Below are 24,129 nucleotides of genomic sequence, written 5' to 3'. Positions count from 1 at the left end.
ATGATGAGAAATTAAAGACTGACTTGGTCCAAGGATTTATTTCTGTCAAATGAAATGCACCTTCTCCTCACAATAATGTGAACATCTGCACCACAGATGGGGGTAGCAGAGGTTATGAATCTTCTGGAGGAGGTTGTCATGACAACCACATCCTCAAAGGCTGCGGCATCATGCTGGAGCAATATAGGGAATACGATGCAAGCCATACTGGGTTATTAGGTCACGTTAGAATCACAATGCTCAGAAAAGCGTAATTAAATGGGTCATTGCTACATCCGGCAGGAAATCTAGTTTAAAAAGAGAAGCATTTTTGAATGTAATTTGATGAGTAGCGGGGGAGGCAAGTGTGTTGAAATGCAAACTGAAGACCGACAGACCAGACAGGAGTTGCTTTTTTTTAATCTCTTTAGCTGCAAACACCTCAAAGAGCTGTGGGTATCACACATCCCAGTGCATCATCAGTGAAGCAGTGAGTCAACTGCCAAAGGGAAAACAATCACATTTGAACATGGAATAGCATCTGAGAGCCTATTTATATATTAGTGCCTCATACACAGACAGAAAGCAGAGAGGCAATGTTTTAATAATGTTTGTGTGCAAGAAGCCAGAAAACCTTTAAAAACATCTGGAAGAAAATTAAATCATGTACTGCTTAAGTCGTAAACGTATGTGTTTGATCTATATATCAATAGCTCTCCACCTATGTACAGTTATGTTCAGGCATTTTGTTGTAAATTACTTTCTATAGAAAAGTCAAAATCATTTCCCTGCACTTAAACGGTATAAAATCCATAGTAAATATATGAATATCTTTAAATATATTAAGCAATAAAGGCACTCATTATTCTCACAAAAGCAAATGAATGAGAAGTGTTATAATCCTATTATAGTTACTGACCTTAAGCTAGATTTAAAAGGCAAAAAAAAAAATCAGTATGAAAGAGTCAGAGTAAGAAGTGGAGATATAGTGTATAAACAATACAAATGTATATTTTACAAAGTCACTGTTCTAGCAGTTTGCATATTAGGACCAGTCTTCTTAGAAAATTGTGAATTCCTGAGTTCTAACTCAGACAGGTCGTGAAGCATTTCATCACAGCATCCCTGTTGAGGAAAAAATAAATCTAATTAACAGTCAGAAATTTAAACAATAAAAAAAAAAGGGGCAGAAGAAAAAGGAATGAAAAAAATTGAATTAAGTGTTGTTCTAAAATGGACCAGGAATAAATAAATACAGCAAAGACAAAATTCCATCAAGCGTATGAAATTAAAAGCAACAAAAAAGCACTTCCGTCCTTTGTTACGATGATTTGGGTGGGGCTCGTCATGAATAAGTGAGTGTGTTTTGGCGGGGAAGCACCACATGTTCAGGGTGACGGGGGCTCCCTTTTTCCAGGTACACAGTGGTGAAGGATGATGCAATAGGAGCGATCGCCATGGCAACGGCAGACGGTTGCCTTCTCTATTTCCCTTCACACAGTTTGCTCTTGCCATCGGTATGTTGCTATGCAGACTTCCCCTGCAGCCACAGTCAAAATTCGATGAAGGAGGTGTAAAAACCCCGTCAAGGTTAAAAGGCAGAAGTGGGGATCATAAGCAGTCTGAGGGGGAGGAGGGGAGGTCGGTGGACAGACAGGAGACGGACTCCTTCAAAAGATCTGGTTTGTTCCCCGGTGTATAAACAAAAAAAGATTCAACACCAGAATCCTCATATTCTTCCTCCTGTACAGCCTGAGGTCTGTTTTTTTTATATTCATTGAGGTTTGATGCTATTTTTGTTCCCCTGAAAACTGCATGAATAAACGAGCAGTCTCAGAGGTTTTCCCCCGTTTTTGATTAAACATCAGAGCTACAGCAGCCTTACAGCGCTGTGGGAAGCGCACATGCAGCAGGCTTTAGTACCTTAATTTGCTGGCGTGAGAGGTTATAAATAGGCAACTAGGTAAAATACATTAAAGGATCAAGTGCATTTGCCATGTGGTGTTGTGACTAGCCAGGTATCAAAGTTAATTCAAGCAGTGACATGTATGGGAAGTACGACAGTCTAATGCTTTTAAATGTGTCACCTAAAGGTACAGAGGCTTGAGATTAAAAATATATATCAGCTCTGGAGCAACACTGTAAACAATAGAGAGCCAAGTGGTCAAATCTAAATTAAATGAAAACTGGATTAAAGTAAGAGGCTTAAAGAGACAGGATAGTAACGTGTTGACAAAGATTGTAAGACATACAATAACAAAGGAAGTAAAAAATAAGTGATCATCTAAAATTAGCTGTCAAATGTGCTTTTCTCCATAGGAATTTGGTTTTTAGGAGGGGGTGACACGTTAAAAGGTCTTTGTCTCAGCTTTGTATTGTTGATAGCATTTGGACTCGGGGAGGGGGAGCACTGGGTGGAAGTCTCTCAGCTGTCAGGATGGATTATAGGGTTGCCCAAACACACAAGACACTTAGTGCGGGGGCTGCATGGGGTCTCCGGCCTTCTCACCAAATAAGATCTAACCCCACTTACAGCTGGACTGACAAAACAACATCACACTTCATGCCTGACTCGGGGAAAGCTCTGAGGTGGGACATTTTGTGAAGCAAACATTTGAGTATTATCTTAAAAATTGCATACTGCGGTGAGATAATTCAAAATGAACAGCTTGAAAACTGTAAAATATATATGAAGCTTTATATTGTGTATGATCAACATTAAAGACACAAGTAGCCTGTGAGAAGGACTGTTATGCTACTATAAAGTTTTTATTTTCATCATTTATGCAGCTTTAGACAGCTTGTCTAGATTTAATTAAAATTTTGTATTGTGCTTTAACCCTATAGTGCTTAACATAAGCTCATTACAAGCAGTGTAAAAGCTAAATTGGGGAAGAAATGTTTTCGTAAATCTGGCTAAAAGAGCATTATTTCACAAGCAATCATTTCATTTTGATATTATGGACTAAGCGATGATGTCACAGGGCTAAAGCACAGCAGAGTGTGAAACAACAAGCTGCCATTTGTTTGACACGAAGAGCCTACAATAGTCATAGTGGGGGATTACAGCCATATGGTGGAGGCAAACAGAGGCAAGAGGCAAATAAAAACATGTTTTCATCGTAGCTCCGCCAGTTTGTTTTGTACTGTTCAGTGTCATTTGTCACTGAGACCTTACTGAGATATAAAAGGGAGTTGAAAACATTTCGAAGTTCTCTTTTGATGGCATCTGGTTTTCCAGAAATGACTCGAGTAAAAGATCACAGTCAGTAAGCAACACATTCTGCTAAAAACAACATGGAGGACGCAGGCATATCACCACGAGCTTAAAGTAGATGTAACATAAATAGCATAATCCTGTTTTCTTACCTGGCAAATGGAATGTAAGAGATGCTATACCTGAAGAGAAAAGCAAACAAAAAAAAAGGATGAAGGGCAATTTTCTGACCACGTAAAAGACAAACACTGACTGAAGAAGAAGACACTAGCTGTCAAAATGAGGAACATGTCCAGTACCTGCTCAAAAAGCTAAAATTATAATACATAATACGTATGTATAGTATATCATGTTATGGAAACCATTGTAATGAATGATCATGTAATGAATCAATGTCTCTGTTAGGTCCCTCTTAAACAGGTATAAAGTTAAAATTTCACTTTTATGCCATGGATGAAACACTTACAGCTACACTGTTACATTTTCCTGTAATTCAGCATGATGTATCGAGTTGGCATGACTAAAAATTCCAGAATCTTTACTTGAAAGTTTAGGTTTGTTTTGATAATGCTTGTCTTCACATCATGGTAAATATGTGATTTTTAAGAGATTAAAAGCATTAAAAACAACCACAGGAAACACAGGACCTATGAAAGGTTTAGGGCTTAACCAAAGCACAATAATGGCTATCTGATGAAAAACATACAAAAATGTAAAATACACTTAAATAATCCATCAAGGCATCATTGGACCGACAGGTCTTTGATGTCGTTCGGCAAGGATTAAGAAAACATGACTGTGAATGAATTGGATACACTGTACGCTTTGCACTAATGAGTCTGGACAGATTGGTAGACCAAATACCAAGTGCGACAAAAACATGATATCCTGCTCTGGAAATGATTACAGCTAAACCTTAGCTTAAAAAAATCCCCCATGAGACAACGACATATATCTTAAATATGTGAGGAATCTGGTACAGCAGTTGAATGATTAACTGGAGCCAAAGCCGAAGTGAAACAGCAAGAAATCCTCCTCTATCTTGTTAAGCAGAGCTTCGACACTTATTAGAAATATTGTAGCAATTTTTGAAGTGAATAATCTGAACATCTAATCTAATCAAGTAGGTTAAGAAACAGTCACCAGTGCTGTTTTGTCATTAAACTTCATTCCGTCTGTCGAGTTCTGTGTTGAGTCTGTTAGTCAGTAATGGTTCATTGTGATGCAGTCACTTAGAATTCCCCCAAGGGCTGGACTTTGCCTGCCTCCGTGTGGGTCAGTGGCGACGTCGTATTACAGAACTACCTGACGTCGGAGTACTTGCGTGGGATTGCTCTATGCCCCCAGTCTGTTACGAATAATCTTGGGATGTGTGACTTGCGGTTGCCATGGGGATGCCTTTGAGAACGCAGGCAGAGCGGAAATGAATGTACTATATGTAGGTGCAGAAGAAGCAGTGCAGTTACAAGTCTGACAGTGTTGCCCAGTGATGCACTGAAATTATCCGTTCCCTTCCTGCTGAGTTGCTGTGGATGAGTTTCCACATGAAGTCATGTACCGAAACTCTTTTGTTAGTGCTGTGTAAATATGTCCAAATTAATGAAGTGGTGACATGTCAATACACATTACTCACAGGTCTTATTATTTACTGCTATGGTGAAGCTTAACCCCACTGACCTTATGGCTGTCAGTGTGTAAAGGGCCAAGTCTCATTATTATATGTAAGCTTTTCTCAATTTACTAGCTGCAGGAATCAGAAAGGCAGACCTAACACTCAATTTGGAACCAGTACACTACTAACAGTTACTTGTAATATAAATTAAAGTAGATGTAAAAAAAAATAAAAAAATAAAAAAAATCTTATCAGAATTTCCCCAAGATAAATTTGACGTTTTGTCCACACAACAGTTGAAAACATTTACATTCTTGTAAGACTAAAAAAAGCAACAAATCCTTACCTGACCAGCTTAAGCAATTAATCAATTTGCAAAAATCCTGACAATCTTTTCTAGATCAATACACTCAAAGGTTGAACCTTAATTAATATTAAGGCAAAACTGGGATTTTTGTTTCAACTGAAAAGAGCTGATTAAAACTTTCAAACTAAGCAGTGTGAACAAAAGCTAATAAAATGATTTGAGGACAAAGATGCTTAATAAACTTTTGAATACTGCAATAAAATCTTGCCAGTGAATTTATGAATAGACATTACCTTCTGTACAGTATGTGAAAGGCACTAAAATCCTTTAGGTCTTTATTTGACATACTCTTATAATAACCTAACGAACTAAGTAAAGGCTTATGGGTACCACATACCGTCATCGGACCGTTTTCACCAGAGACACCTGGCAGTGACTTTATCTTGCATGGAAGCAATGCAGGTATAAATACCCATCTGTCTCCACTTGCCAAAACTGCACATGGGTTTAAGCAAGCTCCACACTGATTCTGGCAGTACGTCTTCCTTTAGAAGCCAAAAATATACTGACCTACAATGACAACTGGCATCCTGCCTACAACCTTACTACAGCAACTCTGACTCGACCTGCATTTTAGACAGATGTAGCTGTCTGCTCTGGCAAACTAGGGCAAACCAATTTAATCAATGTTTGAGCATCTTATCATCATGTGATACTTAGATAGTAGGCCGTCTGATTTAAAAAAAAAAAAAAAAAAAGAAAGAAGACATTTAAAATATACAGTGGTTTGAAATTAAATTTTAAAATAAGGTATAGTGTTGTTGACAGTGCAGTAAGACAAGTATCATGTAATCTTGTATAGTTTCAGCCAAGAATGTGCATACAGGAGTAAAGTAAGCTCAGTTATCTGCAGCGTAATTAACTCAACCCACAAGTAACACAAGTCAGAGCAATGTTCTCTTCAGTGGAAAGGTGGCTTCATCTGAATAGGTGTGAATGATTAGTTAATTGTCAGCTGTACTAGTGCTAAGTAATGGCTTAGAGTGGCAGGTCTCACTTACCATGTCATTGCCAAAAACTGCAAAATACAGAAGATGATCGCCAATAACTTTTTATTCCACTATAAAATAAAGTACAAAGCAATTATTGCACAGTTGAAAGCAGTTCTCTAAAACAATAAAGACTGTAACTGTTTTCGAATCTGTTTGACATACTTACCCAAAATGCTGCGCAAAGTGTTAAGACAAGGCAGAGCTGGTGGAAGAACATCAGGAACAATTATCTTCTTGTATGCTTGTAGAATGACATTTGCTATCAAAGAAATAATTTCTTTTCTAACCAACTACGCCCCTAAATCTACCAACAGAATACATGAACATTGTCAAACTGAAATGTGTTGCTAATGTAAGTTACTTTATTTTCAGTTTTTTAAGATTACAAGGTAAGGAGAACTGTTATTCAATTGAACCTGGCCATCTAATCCAAAGTCATAAACCTCCAACAACTACTATAACAAAGCATGGAGTACAGCAACATAACACTCAAATATCCAGTCAAACACGGGGATTCAATTAATAGCAAAACACATAATATTTACCAGCATGACAATGGTGGCTATCAGTCTTGTTTTCTCAAACATGCGCTTCAGCTGTTTGAGTGGTCCCATTAGGAAGCAGGTACTTTACAAGAAAAAAACACAAATAAACAGGTTAAATAAACACACTTGAGTTAAAGTTATGTGCCGTTTCAAAATGTTAATCCAGCATCCTATCATATCATGTCAGGTAAGTATACTTTTTGCCATTTCCAGTGATCATCTGTTACACAGTGCAGCCAACACTGTGAATACGAGTGACGTATTTTTCAGTTTCCGTAGGAGGCATACTTTCTTTTCTCTGTTCAGCCTGCTGCCTACTACAACTGTGCCACATTAAAAGTACAAACACCATCACATTAGGAAATTTTATAGAACTTGTTACACCTATATATGTAATAAGTATTTTCAGTCAAAACATATAATTCTACTGAATAACTTTAAAACCAAAAAATAAACAGGCCAGGATGATTTAAGCACTAGAATCGTGTGGCCAACATAATCAAATTTACAGTACATGTCGCAGTTATTAGGGGTTAAATATTTTATGCCCAACACCACGATGACACATTTAGAACCTCCTACATGATACGTGTGTTACGTCAGCAAATTTAACAAGACAAAGGCTTTCCCCAATGACGAAGCACACAGCTCTGGGCTCTGCAAAGCCGAGTGGGTTGAGGGAGTCTGTGGAGCGTCACATCTGTTAGATGAGACATGAGAGTAGTGTGTGTGACGCAGGCTCTTTCTACTGATCTGCTGAAAGAGATGGATGCTTTTTGTCAAATGCTCAGTGTGACAGAAACAGTAATGATATCCACGCACATGCTGCTTCTGCAGACTGAGGGAAAATAAAATGTGTCATCTACACAGCGTATAACTGAAAGCAAATCTGATACTGTGATTTAAACAGATTTAGTGTGGAGTTTGTATTACATTACTGGTAGGTGTTCTGATTGGCAGTTTATCTTTGACATTTTATTTTGTGGTTACAAAACAAATATAGTAACCAGCCTATAGAGGTACAACTATGTATATTTATCCTATTGAAGTGACTGTCATATTTTGGCAGAAAAATTATATGCTGTTATGTCACTATACAGTATAGCGGTGTAACGTGTCGTGACACTGGATCCTATTATTAACATGACCTTCCACAACTGTGGCTGAAACGATGTAACCAATGGTCTCCATGTACATCTTATTGCAATTTCATACAGATGTAAAGTAGTTTAAGCCCGTTAAAAACACGATACTCTCTTGCACTGATCGTTAACCTGGGCTATGAAGAAGATGACCCAGTTTCTTGATGCATCTAAACCCTCTGGTCATACGATACCTGAAAATAGAGACTGCTCTGTCTGAAAGCAAACCCCTCATCAATGGTTCACTGTCCATCAAAGAAGTCAAAGACATCTTTATTAGATTTAGACCTTGGATTATCTACCATAAATAATCCATGATGCTGTAAAATCTAGTACACCCATTGATATGTTGTGAAGATTTAAGTCTAATCTTACTTAAACATTACATTAAGATAACTAGATTGGTAAGTATGGTCACTGGCAAGAAATGAACTTTGTGTCCTATACAGGAGACGCTTGATTTACTTGATCTGCTCTTATGGAAAACTTAAGTCGGCAAATAATACAATGTGAAAAACATTGTGTGGTCCACTCACAGAAACAGATACCAAAACAAACTGTTAAGGGACACAGATAGCTACTGTTCTCCCACTGATCATCATCTCTTAATCCCCGATAATTACACACTCACTTTCAAGTGATATACAACTGCATAACAATCAAGATCACAATTAAATAAACTAGCTATTAACCCTTCAAAATTAGAACAATTGTTTTGTTGCATCAGATTGTGCAATTCCTATTCACTGGTAAGCCTTATTAACAGGTTTTTGTCCCACACAGTGATGAACATTATCTCCTCCCCAAGCAAAGTTGAAGCTGTAGACTGCGCTAAAATGTTTATGTAAATCAAATTTAGGGTTTAAGTTAAGTGCAATGTGACTGCAAAAGCATTTTCCATTCATTTCAATCACAAACTTATAAATAAATAATATTAGTACTTAATATCCAAAATGCAACAGGGGCATTTATTTATTTTTGTTCAAAACGGTGAAATTTGTTACAGCATTTCTTTCCAAATTAAACATTTTAGTGCTACAGAGATGTCCACACAAAATAAACTCTCCAGGCCCAAAAATGCATGTTTGTTTCAGACCACAGCAAAAATCAAGTAATTTTTATATTTTTCATAGTAGAAAAGAAACACAAAAATGATGATTCCAACTAAAACCGTGACTCATAGGACAATTTCAATATCTGTCAAATGTTTGTCCGAATATCACCAGTCTCAATATTAATACTAATCTGACTATATAAATCATCATCAAAGCCAGAACCAGCAATAACTATTGTTTATTATCATTAAATCAAATGAAATCATGGTTTCTTAGGCATAGCACTCCAAACACTGAGCAATAGGTAGTGAGTATATAGAACAGTATGGTGGTAAATTACTGACTACTCTATGCATCTTTTTCAAAAGCAGTCTAGAAGGAAACCTTAAAGAAATATGTAGCTGTGCCAAGGGTGAAAGTGTAGCAGTTACCAAGGCAAAATGATTTCTGTGTGGATGCGCCTACTGCTAATCATGTGCCATTTTCTGGGGACTGTGGCATACTAATGAGAAAAAAACTGTATCAATACCTTATAACACCAACACCAGTTAAATTAATTTGGATTTTAAAGTCTTACCTGGCAAGAGCTGCGATGTTTCCTAGTGTGTAGAAGACAGCAAAAAGCTTGATGCCATTAGGAAGGAACAGCAGTGCTGTGCCCTGATAACGCAGAGAAACAGTTTGTCAGACACACAGAATAATGCCACCACACTTCAAGTAAGGGGAAAAGACACAAGGAAATAGTCCTACCAGACAAATGAATGAATCATACGATTAAAAGCTTAGATCTTTTGCTATATTTTTTCCTAAGAAAAGATAAGGGATTCTGTGAGCCGTTTTATGGTTTTGTCAAAACATAGTTGGCTCCCCCTAGTGCTACAATTTCATAAGGCTTTGCTGACTACATCACTCTTTGGATCACTTCCAGACTGGTGCCACATTGTTGCTATTTCACCATTGGAAGGATTAGAGAACACTAGTCTCATCTTTCCCTTCATAATCTTTTATTAAATAATTAGGCTTTATTTGTAACTTATTAAAAGCTCTGAATAAAGCTCTTAATAATATGGAGCAACTAATAATTTACTTAACTGCACTAGTCTGTAAGGATATTCAAATAATCTGCAGCTAATAATTCCATATCATATCATATAAAAGAAGCAACTTGTGGACGTTATTTTAACACTACCAGAGAATGTCTAGTTAAATGCCTGTGCATCCAGATAGAAGCCAAATGTATGAATTAAAAAGACATTTAGAGACCCTGTTATTATGCGTTATTCAGTTGTTAGATGTGTAAAGATCTTTCAACTGTGAATTTCACCACCCAGGCCGACAAACAGAATTTGTGTTCTGGGGTCAGTGTGAATTTTCGCAGTGTGTCGTAAAAAAAAAGTATGTGCAGCTGTGACGAGACTTCCTCTCATCTTAAGTGTAAAACTACAAACTGAAAGTTGGAGAGACATTACAAAAGCTTTGTGTGTTAAGTATAAGTGACAGAATTCAGTCACTTTAATCTACAAGTGTGAGAGAAGAGGAACTTTCCTTGACAGCAATGGCGTTGAGCCATGTTGACCACTTAAATTTTAGCGTAAATGCAAACCAAATACAGAACAAAAAAACACTGCTGCTAATAGCATTAACAGTGTTCCTTTTGTCCACATAAAGCCAGACAGAACATTAAAACTGCCTGTTCAACTTAAGCACAGAGAGACACTCACAAGTATTGAGCACAGGATGCCTGAAGCAAAGCATATGACGAACCATTTCACCCTGGTGCTGTAGCTGAGAGTGCTGGCATCAAGGACCTGGTGAGAACAATAGCAGGATGTCACAAGACAGACCTAATGGCCTGTAGAAAGACCCACAGGCCTCCTACTGATGATTTAACCATGTCGGCGAGAGCCAAGTAAACAGCATCGTAGTTTTATCTTAACACACAGACAGTATTGGTGTACAGCTTAGGAAATAATTATGAGAACACTGTGACCACACTTTTCTGCCTCTTCCGTTGCGGTTGTTGGTGAATAAAAACTGCTTTCTACTTCAGGTTGTAATGAAAAGCTATTTTGTGGGGTCAGAGTTGTTTAGCAATGGCTCTCTAACTGTATCCCTCTTCGTTAAGCGCTAAGATGGCTTCTCTTCTTCTCATCTTGCAGTTCTCTTCTTTTAGCATTGCTGGATGATAATTTAGTTTGAATTATTCTTTTGTCCATAGTCAGTTTATGTACAAAATAATGGTGACCCCAAATGTTTTTGGACATCTAGCGTGAATATTAACATTTAAACAGTTTCAATACATCATACTTTTAAACCAAATTTATTGCAGGTATTGAATCATTACGAAACTGTTTCATATATCTTAGAAGATGCTGTAATTATTAACGCACTGTGCAACATCTTTAAATAAATTACCACTGTTGAAGTTCTGTTGTTTAGACTTTGCACAGAAAAGAGCAGGCGGTCTAATAATTTTTTCCAAAACTGTAGGTTAACAAGACATGACACATCACTTAGAACACTTAGCTGAGGACAATAAAGCAATAAAACCAAACTAAAGAATAATCTCCAACGGGGACTGTCTCTGTCAAGGTCAGAGTGAAACTGGAACATTTAAACAACATAAAAACAGCAATATGGTGTATCAGTACCTTACCTCATGTCCTCCTTTTGGTGAATGCGTGTAAAAGTATGAATATACACAATTTGTTAGTGTTAAGTGTTAACAGAGGAAAGTGACAGGCATCTTTAAAAGTAGTTTATAATACACACTTAGTGTCAAAAATACTTTGATAGCTAACGTTAGCCGATAGACGTCTAAGGAAAAGTTAGCAACTCCGCTAGAATCAACTGTCAGCTGCTAACCGCTAACTCGAAGATATAACCACATTAACACTGTTAGCATGTATCTGAACAGTAACATAGGGCCAGCACAGCTAGCTCAGTGCCATTTTGTTTAGATTATTAAACTGCACACACCGTCAGAGGGTTAGCATTAGCAGCTGTCATATAGTAGCTCGGTACCTGTGCAGTCAGACCCTGCTCCTCGTTCTCGTCTCGGCCGCTCAGCACACGACGAAGCTTGTCCATCGCTGCAGGCTAGCTGGCTAACTGCTCCGTATAAAAAAACAAACAAAACGTATGGATGTGTATGTTTGCAACTCCCCGTGTTACCGTTTACAAATGTTGACGGCAGTAGTTGGAAGTTTGACTTCCTGGCTCTCTACACGGTTCCTGCTTTCTGCCAGTGCTGACCTGGAGTCGGTTTAATAGCACACAGTATGTTCAGTCCTCCTGGAAGGTCTCTAAATTACAGACCGTAGATCAGTGCGTGAAGGTAGCTTCCCGTTCGACACTTCCGCCGATCTATTCGTGCTGCCTTTAAGGCTGTCGGACATAATTGGGTTACGAAACTACGTGCGTATGAACCAAACGCTGAATGGTATTCATCAAATTGTCGGAAATTTCCCAACTTTTCCGGACCTCATATGAATAATGTAACGGACTTCCTCGTGTGACTGACAGCTTGTGCCATCAAACATCCTATTAATCAGTAGGGGCTGTTTAAAACAAAATGAAAAAGCCATATTTACGATTTTAGAATTTCTAAAAGAAACATTTCATGCAGTTTAAAAAACATTGAACAAGCAAATACGTATCCCTTGTATTATTACTTTAAAAATTCTTTGAAGTGTTAATTCTTCAAATTTTATCAAATACAAGTCATTAAAGCAGAGCAGCATTTAATTTAAAACTGAGCACATGCCAGCATAACCAAGAAATTAGTGTCATAATTCACAGTTTGTCTTCCCCTGCTGCTTTTCTGTAGTGTTGTCGCCACCTAGTGGACATGTAGCAAGAACGCAATCAATCAATGGATCGAACTTGTGTTTTGTAATTTGTATAGCACAAAAGAAAAAAAACCCATAAAAATATTACTCTTGTTCGCAGCCACATAAATAATTTGTCATGAATTTATAAATAAAGAACTAAAAAAAACAAACGATTTTTAGGCTGTGAGAAGTGAGACAAAATGCAATGAAAACAGTTAAGTCATAAAAGATACAAAAAATAAATTAAACATAAAAAATTTAAAGTTAATTCGGCTCAGATACAGTGGCATTCAAAATTATTCAACCCCCATTGCAAATCAGGTTATTGACAAAATGCACAAATTTTCAGCTGTTTTTGATAAACAACTCAAACAAAAACAATATAATAAGTTCAACACAGCCAGTATTACAGGGGAGTTCACCAAATTCAAGACAAAATGCCACTTTTATTGACTACTGCTGTCTCAAAATTATTCAACCCTCTGAATAAAATCCCACATAAGAGCACTCATTTGCAAATCAGGAGTTGCCTCAAGGACACCTGACATCACTAATCAAGACCTTCATTAGTGGCATCAGATGTGCTTTAGTTAGAGCTCAAATACCTGGATTGGAGTTCATAGTGACGTTTGAATTCATGCTAGAAATATGGTTAAGTTAAGAAAATTGTCCCAAAGGTTTAGAGAAGAGATCAATGCCTTGCACAAACAAGGAAAAGGATGCAAAAAGACAGCAAAAGCACTGAATGTTCCTAGAGATACTGTTGGAAGCATAGTTCGCAAGTTCAAAGTTATAGGAACAGTGGCTACACCTGGACGTGGCAGAGAGGGGAAGCTATCAACAGCTGCCACCAGATGTCTTAAGAGGCAGGTGGCCAAAATACCTCGAGTGACTGCAAAAGACCTTCAGCAAGACTTGGTGGCAGCAGGCACTGGAACATTACATTAGGCGCTAAATTCTGAAGGCCTCCATGCCCGAACTCCAAGACGTACACCACTACTTATCCAAAAACACCAGAAAAGTCACCTCCAATAAGCTCAAAACCATATAAATAAGCCACAGAAATTTTGGGATTCTGTTCTGTTGAGCAATGAAACAAAACTGGAACTTTTTGGGCCTATATTTCAGCAGTATGTCTGGAGGAGGAAGAATGAGGCATACCCTGAAAAGAACACCCTGCTCACAGTGAAGCACAGTGAAGTGGCTCGGTGATGCTCTGGGGCTTCTGCTTTGCATCTTCTGGCAATGGAAACCTGCAGCGTTTGGAAGGCTAGATTCAGTCCAGTATCAGCAAATTGTAGGAGAAAATGTCATGCTGTCTGTGAGGAAGCTTAATCTTGGACTTTCCAACTGGACTATGATCCCAAGCGTACCTTAAAGTCCAGCAAGACTTGGCTTCAGGAATAGTCCTGAAAGATAAAAGAGTGGACATCACAATCGCCTGACTTGAATAACATAAAAAAAATCTTTGTTGGGAATTGAAGAAGGTGGTTGTAGCACACAAACCCAAGAATATTAGAGAGCTAGAGACTAAGAATGGGCTAAGATTTCTCAGGAATGCTGCCAGGACCTGGTGTCTGGCTATATATATCATGTTTGCAGCAGGTCATAGCAGCAAAAGTGTGCTCTACTAATTACTAAAGATGCTTGATAAGAAGAGGTTGAATAATTTTGAGACAGCAGTAGTCATACTGGTTGTGTTGAGCTTTTTAAATTGTTCTTGTTTGAGTTGTTTCATCAAAAACAGGTGCAAGTTTGTAAATTTTGCCAATAAACCTGATTTGCAATGTTTTTTTTTTGAGTGCAACTGTACAGAAGTTCCTTTGCTGCCTTAAAAATGTCGGTTAAGTGTATTTTATTTGATTAATTAATTCAAAGTCACCCTTTGAGTTCTAAAAATGTAAAACAAGCTGAAGTTCAATAAACTTAAGATGATCAGATATGAAGTTGAATCAACTAGTCACATAGACTGGTTACAGGCAAATTTATTTTCAGTTTAGATTTGAAGATGAAGAAAAACAATTGTTGCTTAATTTAACAGACACAGCAAGATTCCACCATGTCTGTTCTCTCAAACTACAAAAAGAAAAACCTCTGAGAATTTTAACTCTCATATTATGCATCATGTGAAGTCTGCTTATTATGTTAGTTTTGTTTCTTATAAGCTTAATCAAAATGAACTATGACCTCCTCATTCAACTCATCATTTTAGGTCAAAATTGCTGCAGTTATAATAACAAATTTGAAGTTCCAAACTTGTCTAAGAACAACTAATAAAATCCTAAGCTAGAAATTCTGTTAAAATTGATTATTAATTTAAAATCAACTAATTGATTTTGCATATATTTAAATTTAGTAAAAGAGAAAAGATGCAATAATTTGAGAAAAAAAAGAGTCTGCCTTACTGTATGTTTTTGTTCTGACTTTGGGTAAAATTAAAGGGCCACTACCAGAAGACTTTAGGATACCAGAGGGTTCATGGGATAAAAGCAAATCCACTAAATAAGTCGGACCAAGACCATTAAGAGCTTTAAAAAACAATAAAAGGATCTCAAAATCAATTCTAAAGCAGACAGGTAGCCAGTGCAGAGACCTTAAATTTGGTATAGTGTAAGCTCTCCTCCTGCTGACCTTTGAAGGAAACTGAGATATGTTCTTTTTTGGGGAGGCCAGATAACAGAACATAACAATATTGAATCCTGCAGGTAATAAAAATAAGAAACAGTTGCTACTGTCAGCACAGTAGGGTAGCTAGCAGACTCTGTCCTGAACATGCTTGGTAGCTTTAGCTTATCTTGCATTTAGAGCATTTTGATTGATTCCATGCATAACTTTTGCTTTAACAAGTCATGCACAAGGACATTTGGCTTCAAACACATTTATTATAATGAATGCTTAAGGAAAGAACCATTGGAAGTTGTTTATTTTTTTTAAAATCCTGATTTATCCGTTTTACTTTTAATCTGGCACGTGTTATCCACTTTTGGGAAATCACCCAGGAGTTCATAAAAGCCTTGTTTTACCCAAAGTTTTCATCAACTCTGTAAGCCTAAGTGTTATGTTTTCAATTTCAGAATGGAATATACTCTTTTAGCGTAATGTGTCTTTAAGCATTTTGAAAGTCAAGGCTATGTACCATTGCTTTGCCCTTATCAACATTATAACCGGCGCCAAGTGAGATACAGTTTTGGGAGGCTTTTCACTTTGGGTCACACTGTCCTTCTGAGGCACACAGTCATTCACTTGGTTCTTAATGTGTATGGCAGCAGAAATCTTCATTGTAAGTAGCCCCTTGAATACACCCGATTAGAGACACAAGAGTCAGCAAACACAACGACAAAGAAATGATGGCACCCAATCACACCAAACTCATTGCCAGTAGAGAAGAATACCAAAATATCTTTAAAAAGTAATTGCATGATCCCTTAAACTGCAGTCAAAGAGTTGTTCATAAGTTCTAAGTGGAGTGGTGAGGCTAGAGGAGGAGCGTTCCTTAATCATCCCTTGATCTGTGCACACCAAGGGGTCTCTGGAGTAAGACAGAATAGAGCTTCCAAGATAAATCATTGTTGACATTTGCTGGCTCCGTGGTTCCTCCTGAAGCTATCTCCATAGAGGGGAGACTGGGGCATTATTGTTCAGTTTTGCCCCAGTTTTCATCACCTTAAGGTCAGTCAATCTGAGTAAAACTCTTCATTTTGAAAGGGTCCCATTACTATACTTATACACCTTTAACCATAATCAGTATAGCAAGTTAAAATTGAAGAAAAAAATATTCAAAGTGCTTACAAGTAGATGTTTTCAGTTGAAATGTCTAAATCTGGACAGACCAACAAACTATCTCATCTTGACAACTCTCAGCACTCTGGACTGCAACTCTGTGTTTAAAGGTTAATTTCATGTATTACAACGTCTAAACTTTCTTTACTGTAAAGGAACACAACAGTAAACAGCTAGAAAGTGTTTGCTTTTATTATTATGAGTGGCTGCTTTTCGTATGATTGTGAAACCCTTTGTGGCACGCGAACCACTTGATAGGAGGCTGTCTATCAGGTGTCTGAGGTTCCCTGTCTGCACGGAGAGCGAGCTGTTGCAGCTACAGCAGGAGACACTGTAAGGAAGCGTCAAACATCTAAATGCGCAGCTCTCCCTGGACATCCCAGCGTCTCTGCGTTTGGACGTTCTACAGACTGAAGCTATAATGTGGAAATCGATGCCATTTTTCCTGCTTGTGACAGTTTTGTTTTTCTGTGGATGCTCGAGTTTCGTGTGCCCGAGGACCTGCCGCTGCTTCTCCAACACCATCAGGTGCAACAACGTAACAGAAGGGTCAGTTCCGATGATGGACCACAGGGATAAAAGACTGTAAGTTCACCACATATCTGGGTTTACGAAAATGAAGCCTGTGAGGTGATGTGTGCATGCCATAAAACACGTGTAGTGACGGTGTTTCTTTTTATAGCATTAACTCATCTGATATAGTAATCCAGAACTGGTCCACGCGTATTTACGCACGGAGCGAGGATACCTATGATAGTAATTCCTTGGTTAAATGCTGAAATGTGCTCAATTTTAGGTTAAATGCTACTCTGCTCTAATGGCTTTTGTAAATTCAACATTTTATTTGGCAAAATTTGAAGAATTAGCTGTGCATTTCACAATCTGGTCCATACTTTACTCCCAAAACATAACCATATAAGCTTTTTCTTTTCCCAAAAATTTTCAATATATACTTTAAATATCATGTCAACATCACTGGTGCTAGTCAAATGACAGTATTGACCAGTTCGGTCAAGAAACAAGTACATGCACACCTATTTTAAGGACAACAATGATCAACTGTATTTTAGTCTTTTAAATTAATATTGTTTGGCCATTGTGCAGCATTTTTTGTACCTATGATCTATGCTTAGAATAACTCTGATATAACAAAAAAATATGGATAGGCCTCTATTCTTGAAAGAGGACCTCTGCTTCCAAGTAATGTTTGGTGCTTTACCTCATCTAGCAAAAGTACATCTCACCCTATTTTTGGGAAAACAGAGTAACCTGCATGTGGCAAACTTAATTACCCATGAAGAAAATGTCAAGTTGTTCCCACACAGTCAAGTACGCCGTGCATCCTCTTAGTCTTTACGGTTTCTGGGCCACAGAGTTCTCACATAGAGCTCCCCAGATTGCTACAGGCCTTGAAGGTGAGGAAAACTTGACCTATCCTCTGGTAAATCACAGAGCCTTGAGTTTCTCCTGATAAGTTTCCATGAACATCAAGGCTAACAGCCTCATGCATGTATCACATGCTGCCAACATCTTGTAGATATGCACCTTAGGAAGTTTGTGTTTTTTCAAATTACAAATAAAATATTATTTTTGAGTTCAAAAATTTTTTTTTGGAATATGATGTTTTATGTGTCCACTTGTCTTCAAAACAAGTAAAACAGATGCAAATTGGTTGGCGGAGAGATTTACTGTATGTTTCGCAGGAGTAAGAAAATACAGTGAGAAACTACAACCATTATGTAATATAAATATATTCTAGTTGTATAAAAAGGATCACTGTATCTGAGGGGCTTCAACTAATCCTGGGAGTTGTGATGTTTTTTTTCAAAGAATATTTACTATTCAATATTTAAACCCTGTGGCATGAGAATAGTTACATTTTTGTCATGGTGCCTTAAGAACATTTTAAGATGCCTTCTATTATTTATGAAACCGTCCTCCTCATTTTCTTTTTCAGCTTTCTCTATCACCTGTCTTTACGAACTATTTCTAGCCATTCTTTTGAGGGTCTGAAAAGAGCACAGACGATGTAAGTATATATTTTTTCCAATTACAAACTTGCACAGACGTAAAAGTGCTATTTGTTAAGTCATTGCTATTTCTCTCATATGTACACCACAACATATAGGGCTGTGCAAACTATCACATAAAATGTGACACTAGATTTGCATTGCTTTTGTAGCAAAAGCTCACAAACAAACTTGGTCACAGATTAGTTTACAGGCATGATGTTTAAAGATGCCATCTTGGTTTCTTTTCATTGAGTATGACCCTTTTAATGTAAATGTTATTGACATAAAATTAATTTCCTTGTTTCTGTGGCACACAGTGAGATTGCCCAAAGCGTCACCCTGAAAACCATTGAGACATTAGCATTCAACAACCTTCTCAACCTCTCTGAAATGTAAGTCTTTTCTGCGATTCTTTGAATCAACTGAATCCATGTTTACTGTTGCACAGCCCAGCTGACTCATGCAAATATTATTTTGCAGCTCAATCCAGAACACAAGAAGTCTGATGCACATCGACAGAGGGGCATTTAACAACCTTCCCAAACTCCGCTACTTGTGAGAACATTCAAAATTTACAATGGGCATTTTCAATTTTTAATTTCACAGATTTGAATAAATTAGACAGAGCCCTATGTATCTTAAATTTCATATAATTGTGTTGTGAAAATTCATTTGTTTGTGAGTCAAACATCCGAGTCATTAAAATCAGTCTGCAGTTTGATTTATCACAAACGTTTTTTCCCTTGTTTTATAAATTCTAAGTCCTCAAATATATTCCAAAATGACATTGTTTTCCATTTTATTGACAGGAGCATCTCAAATACTGGTGTAACAATTTTTCCTGACATTACATCAATCAATTCTTTTGAATCAGAGTTTATCTTGTAAGTATTCCTGTTGTTAAAGTCTTAGAGAAAACCTTATTGCAAATCATTAATGTACTTAAAATTCCATTGCTACAGAGTAATTATTGGCAATTGATGGTGTGTAACAGTTCAAATTATTCCAGTTTTAACTGTGCTACTGTTGCAGGCATATATATGACAACCTTTATCTACAAGAAATACCTCCAAACACCTTTACCGGAATGACAAGAGAGTATGTTACAATGTAAGTGTTGCCGTACAGATTTATTATGTCACTTACTTTGAAGTGCATGTTTTTAAACTATCAAGACAGCAATCCTAGACCATTAAACATACACATTCTGTGATTTGCATTTGCAGGAACCTGTACAACAACGGCATAAGAGAAATACATGAGCATGCCTTCAATGGGACAAAGATCGATAAGCTGTATTTTGCTGCTTCTTCTAAAAAAGTTATTGTGTTTAATTTCAGCTCTTGCAGCAATAAAGTTCTGCTCCTAAACACTACATTCTGTTATTTTCAAGGGTATTAAAGAATAATCGAAACCTCAGAGTGATCCACATGGATGCTTTCAAAGGAGCCACAGGCCCTGGAGTCTTGTAAGTGATATTTTAAGCCTTTCTAAAGTCATGTAAAACTAAATTTGTTTGATTTGGAATGGGGCGAGGAAGTAGTTTGCCAAACTGATTGTTTAAATTTTAGATTTTTTATATTGTCATAGATTGGCTGTATTCTGTGTGTAGATTTGAGATATGATTCAAAGCAGATATTTGAGGTCAAGCACTTCTGAGCTGTTATTCTTTCCATCAGTGGACAAAATTATTCCTCATGCACTTCTCAGATGTTTAATATATTACTCATTATTGTACACTGTTTAGTTTATAGTCTACCGCAGTGTACAACCAGCAGAGTGGTCACAAAAAGATCTTTACGTCACATTGTTGTCCGTGTTACTTCATAGGGACGTGTCTGCAACAGCTCTCACAAAGTTACCATCACAGGGACTGGAGTCGGTTCTGGTCTTGTTAGCTCAGTCAGCATATGCCTTGAAGAGCCTTCCACCCCTCCAGGGCCTATGGAGCCTACGAGAGGCTCATCTCACCTACAACAGCCACTGCTGTGCACTGCTGAGCTGGAACACTCACAGGTGATTTAGGTGCATTTTAAAGGCTAATCAAGGTTGCATTTGTTCATGGATTATCTCGGTAAGCTCTGCACCACAGCTGCTCCAGTTTCTCACTCACTACTGTAGAAGTACCACCAAAAACAGAATCCTATTTAGAATGAGAAATGCCAAATAATATTTTACAGATGTTTGGTGTGTTTCAGGCTTCAGTGAGTCAATTGAATATTTTCTCCTTTTCTTCAGGGACTTTACAATTAATCCTGCATGGAATAATGGCTCTACATCCTGCGATGATCCATCAGCAAGGTAAAATGTTTTGGTTGTGTTCCATTGAATATAAAATTTTGCATTTAATTTCAGTATATCATGCAAGATTTTATTGGCACCACCTTGGGGAAAAATTGTGTTGCTTTGTTTGCTGAAGAAAGACAATACCATTGCAATGCACTTCTTATTAAATTCTGTGAATATCTCCTCTATTCTGTGAGTACCCTCAAAAAAATAAAATAAACAGATTTGGTGTTCGTACACAGCCTTGCCTCCGTGAATCAGATAGAAACAAAGTGTTCTGAACAGATCCACACAACAGTTTTCCAACTTTGTTGTGCATGCTCAGGACAGGGGGAAAAGAAGGTGAGGGGAGGTAAAGGAAAAGTGGCAGTGGGAGCAAGAGCTACATATCAGAAATCTTTATCCAGACTCCACGTTTAACAGACCCTAACAATTATCTGTTCAGAGTTCTTCGGTTTAAAATCAGCTAATCAGAACAATTTCCTCACCTTTCTCTTCTGCCTCAAAACAGGGTTCAGCATGTGATCGGAGGCTCAGCAGACTCAACTCTACTTGTGGACATGCCGTTTTTCCCAGAATTTGACGTGTTTGTGGAGGACGATGGCTTTGGGGATGTGAATTTCCATTATCCAGAACTGGACTTCTGTCAGACCCGACCAACATTAGTTTGCACGCCAGAAGCAGATGCTTTCAATCCCTGTGAGGACATTGCAGGCTTTGGTTTCCTCAGAGTGGCTATTTGGTTCATCAATATCCTAGCTATCGCAGGTAACCTGACGGTGCTGCTGGTTTTCTTTACCAGCCGGAACAAGCTGACGGTGCCTCGCTTCCTCATGTGCCAGCTGGCCTTTGCTGACCTCTGCATCGGGGTTTACCTGCTTATGATAGCTACAGTAGACGCGCGAACTCGTGGTCGCTACAGTCAGCATGCTATTGAATGGCAGACAGGGCCTGGCTGCAGTACTGCAGGCTTTCTGTCTGTGTTTGGTGGGGAGTTGTCAGTTTACACGCTTTCCACCATCACCCTGGAGCGCTGGCACACCATCACCAACGCTCTGCAGGTGGAGCGCCAACTGGTTCTTAAGCAAGCAGCAGCTATAATGGCAGCTGGTTGGCTCGTCTGTTTAGGGATGGGGATGCTGCCCTTGGTTGGTGTGAGCAGTTATACCAAAGTCAGCATGTGCTTACCCATGGACATAGAGACTCCTCTGGCTCAGGCCTTCATCATAATCATCCTGCTCTTCAATGTGGGCGCCTTCATTGTCGTGTGCGTTTGTTATGTGCTAATCTATCTGGCTGTGAAGAACCCCGAGTTCCCAGGAAGAGGAGCTGACACCAGGATTGCAAAGCGCATGGCTGTGCTCATCTTCACAGATTTTCTCTGCATGGCTCCCATCTCCTTCTTTGCCATCTCCGCTGCCTTCAAGGTTCCCCTCATCACTGTTACCAACTCCAAGATTCTGCTCGTCCTTTTCTTCCCCATCAACTCCTGTGCCAATCCCTTCCTTTACGCTATCTTCACCAAGGCTTTCAGAAAGGACACGTATCAGCTCATGAGCGTCATGGGCTGCTGTAAAAACAAGGCCAGTGTTTATCGCATGAAGGCCTACTGCTCAGAAAATGCAATCAAGAGCAACTTTGGAGCCAATAAAAATGGATCCCAAACAGGAGCGAGGCTGTCTGCCCTGCCACGTCAGAACCGCCAGCTGAAAGAGGAAGGAGCACTCACCTGAAAAGAGAAACGCAAAACTCTTTTGCACTAAAGAAAACTGAGAATTCTGCTGGATTTCAAAAATAACAATTCGTCATCTCTCACGTTGACATTGTAATGTCAGGCTGTACTGTTGAAGATGTTTGTTTTTTTAGCAGAGAGTTGAACTGTATATTATTTTGTGAACTCTGTTAACTCCAATAGACACAGTGGAGGTTTGGTAACTGGATGCATTCACTTGATTTTCCCTTTTCCCCACTGACAAGCTGTATATGACAGAAAAATCCCAAGTAAATAACAACATTCATGGCACCTGTTAGCCAGTTAAGTGTCAGAGTGAACCCTAGATATATCTACATTGCCATAATTAATTATTCCACCAAATGTGTGCCATAAAAAAAAATATCTGTGCACTTCAAATGAACAGAAATCTGCAGAGGAAAGCTCCACAGCAGCTACTTAGTGTAGCTTAATGGACTGTTTTGTCAGAAAGAACGATGAATCTCAGCATCTCCGTGAATGAGCAAAACAGACAAATCTTTAAAGTGCTCCAAGGATGGATATGAACATCTGAAATTCCATAATAGGAGGGCACAGTTAATCCATTCTGAACAAAAATATTAACGCAGCATGCAATATTTTACAAAATTTCATCAGTTCTTTTTAACGTAGGAGAATTAACATTTGTTGCTCCAGCACTCTTAGAAGACAAGTGACACATCTATGAGATTAACATCTATGTTAATGAAGCTGTCAAAGCTGCTTGTAGAACTTTGTCCTGTTTTTCCCGATGTGAAGTTGGTGGACATTTTCAGGGAAAACAGGATCACCTTGTCAGACACGTCTATCCAGATCGCCATGTGGTAGAATGCCTGTTGTAGCATGCTGTCTGGACCTACTTCTTAGATGACAAATGGTGGATTTGTGGACATTCAAGTGAAGGTCTTGTCTGTATTTGACATCCAGCAAGCCAACAGCTCTTTTTTCATCACTTGTGGCATTGTGTCTTGTGAATATCACGAGACTTTAAGGTGGACTTTTATACTTCAAGGAGTGTCTGTGAACTGGGTCACACTAGCTGAGCAGTGACCTTTAGAGCCACACCTGATAGGGTGTGAATTAACTTAATGGTGATGAATGTGTCACCAGGTGAACAACTTAAAGCACTTTTGGTGCACAGTTGACTAATTCTTTATGAGATTTTTAAAGCTTTTTTTCCCCTTAAATAACACCATTTGCATGCTGCCTTTATGTATAAGTGTATATTACTGGTCTCATTGTAGCTTTCAAGCTCAGTTGCCAGATGTGACCACGTGGTGGAGGAGTTGGACAGATTACTTTGTTTTTTTTTTTATGTATTTATTCTTTATTTTATTTATTTTTGAAGATCTTGATATGGAAATTAAAGTAGATCGACTAACGTGTAAGTCTGAATATGTATAAATGCGCATAGTGATTATTACAAGGTGATATTTGTATCTCATGTTTTTTTTTTTTTTTAAAAAGAGAGCATATGTGGAAAAAAATAATATTAAAATACAATTAAAACGCGTATAACTTCGTGCAAAATATTCCGTTGAGTGCCTGTAGTTACACCT

The 24,129-nt window shown here is 38.1% G+C and overlaps 2 protein-coding genes across 3 annotated transcripts; one reads left to right on the top strand and one right to left on the bottom strand.

The window, feature by feature from the left end:
• Positions 1–381: 381 nt before the first annotated feature.
• On the bottom strand, positions 382–12,186 carry sft2d1 (SFT2 domain containing 1). 2 transcript variants are annotated; one of them, XM_035953519.2, is made up of 8 exons: positions 11,934–12,186; positions 10,631–10,717; positions 9,487–9,569; positions 6,713–6,794; positions 6,334–6,369; positions 6,177–6,193; positions 3,349–3,378; positions 382–1,104 (listed from the first exon to the last, which is right to left on the bottom strand). In XM_035953519.2, exons 1-8 carry the CDS (start codon positions 11,997–11,999, stop codon positions 1,065–1,067), a joined length of 441 nt encoding a protein of 146 aa, XP_035809412.1. In that variant the 5' UTR covers positions 12,000–12,186; the 3' UTR covers positions 382–1,064. The 2 variants fall into 2 exon arrangements, with proteins under 2 accessions (XP_035809412.1, XP_023137393.1); XM_023281625.3 differs by having other exon boundaries at positions 6,177–6,235; positions 11,934–12,181.
• Positions 12,187–16,365: 4,179 nt separating this feature from the next.
• Positions 16,366–24,073, top strand: lhcgr (luteinizing hormone/choriogonadotropin receptor). The gene is made up of 11 exons (XM_055018703.1): positions 16,366–17,107; positions 18,480–18,551; positions 18,852–18,926; positions 19,015–19,089; positions 19,344–19,418; positions 19,567–19,644; positions 19,761–19,829; positions 19,928–20,002; positions 20,365–20,550; positions 20,773–20,835; positions 21,332–24,073. Exons 1-11 carry the CDS (start codon positions 16,944–16,946, stop codon positions 22,551–22,553), a joined length of 2,154 nt encoding a protein of 717 aa, XP_054874678.1. The 5' UTR covers positions 16,366–16,943; the 3' UTR covers positions 22,554–24,073.
• The last annotated feature ends 56 nt before the right edge of the window (positions 24,074–24,129 follow it).

The sequence above is a fragment of the Amphiprion ocellaris genome, chromosome 16 (assembly GCF_022539595.1).
Source record: "Amphiprion ocellaris isolate individual 3 ecotype Okinawa chromosome 16, ASM2253959v1, whole genome shotgun sequence".
NCBI classification, from domain to species: Eukaryota; Metazoa; Chordata; class Actinopteri; family Pomacentridae; genus Amphiprion; species Amphiprion ocellaris.
The sequence above is the reverse complement of the archived record's forward strand: the minus strand, read 5'-3'. Positions and strand labels throughout refer to the sequence as shown.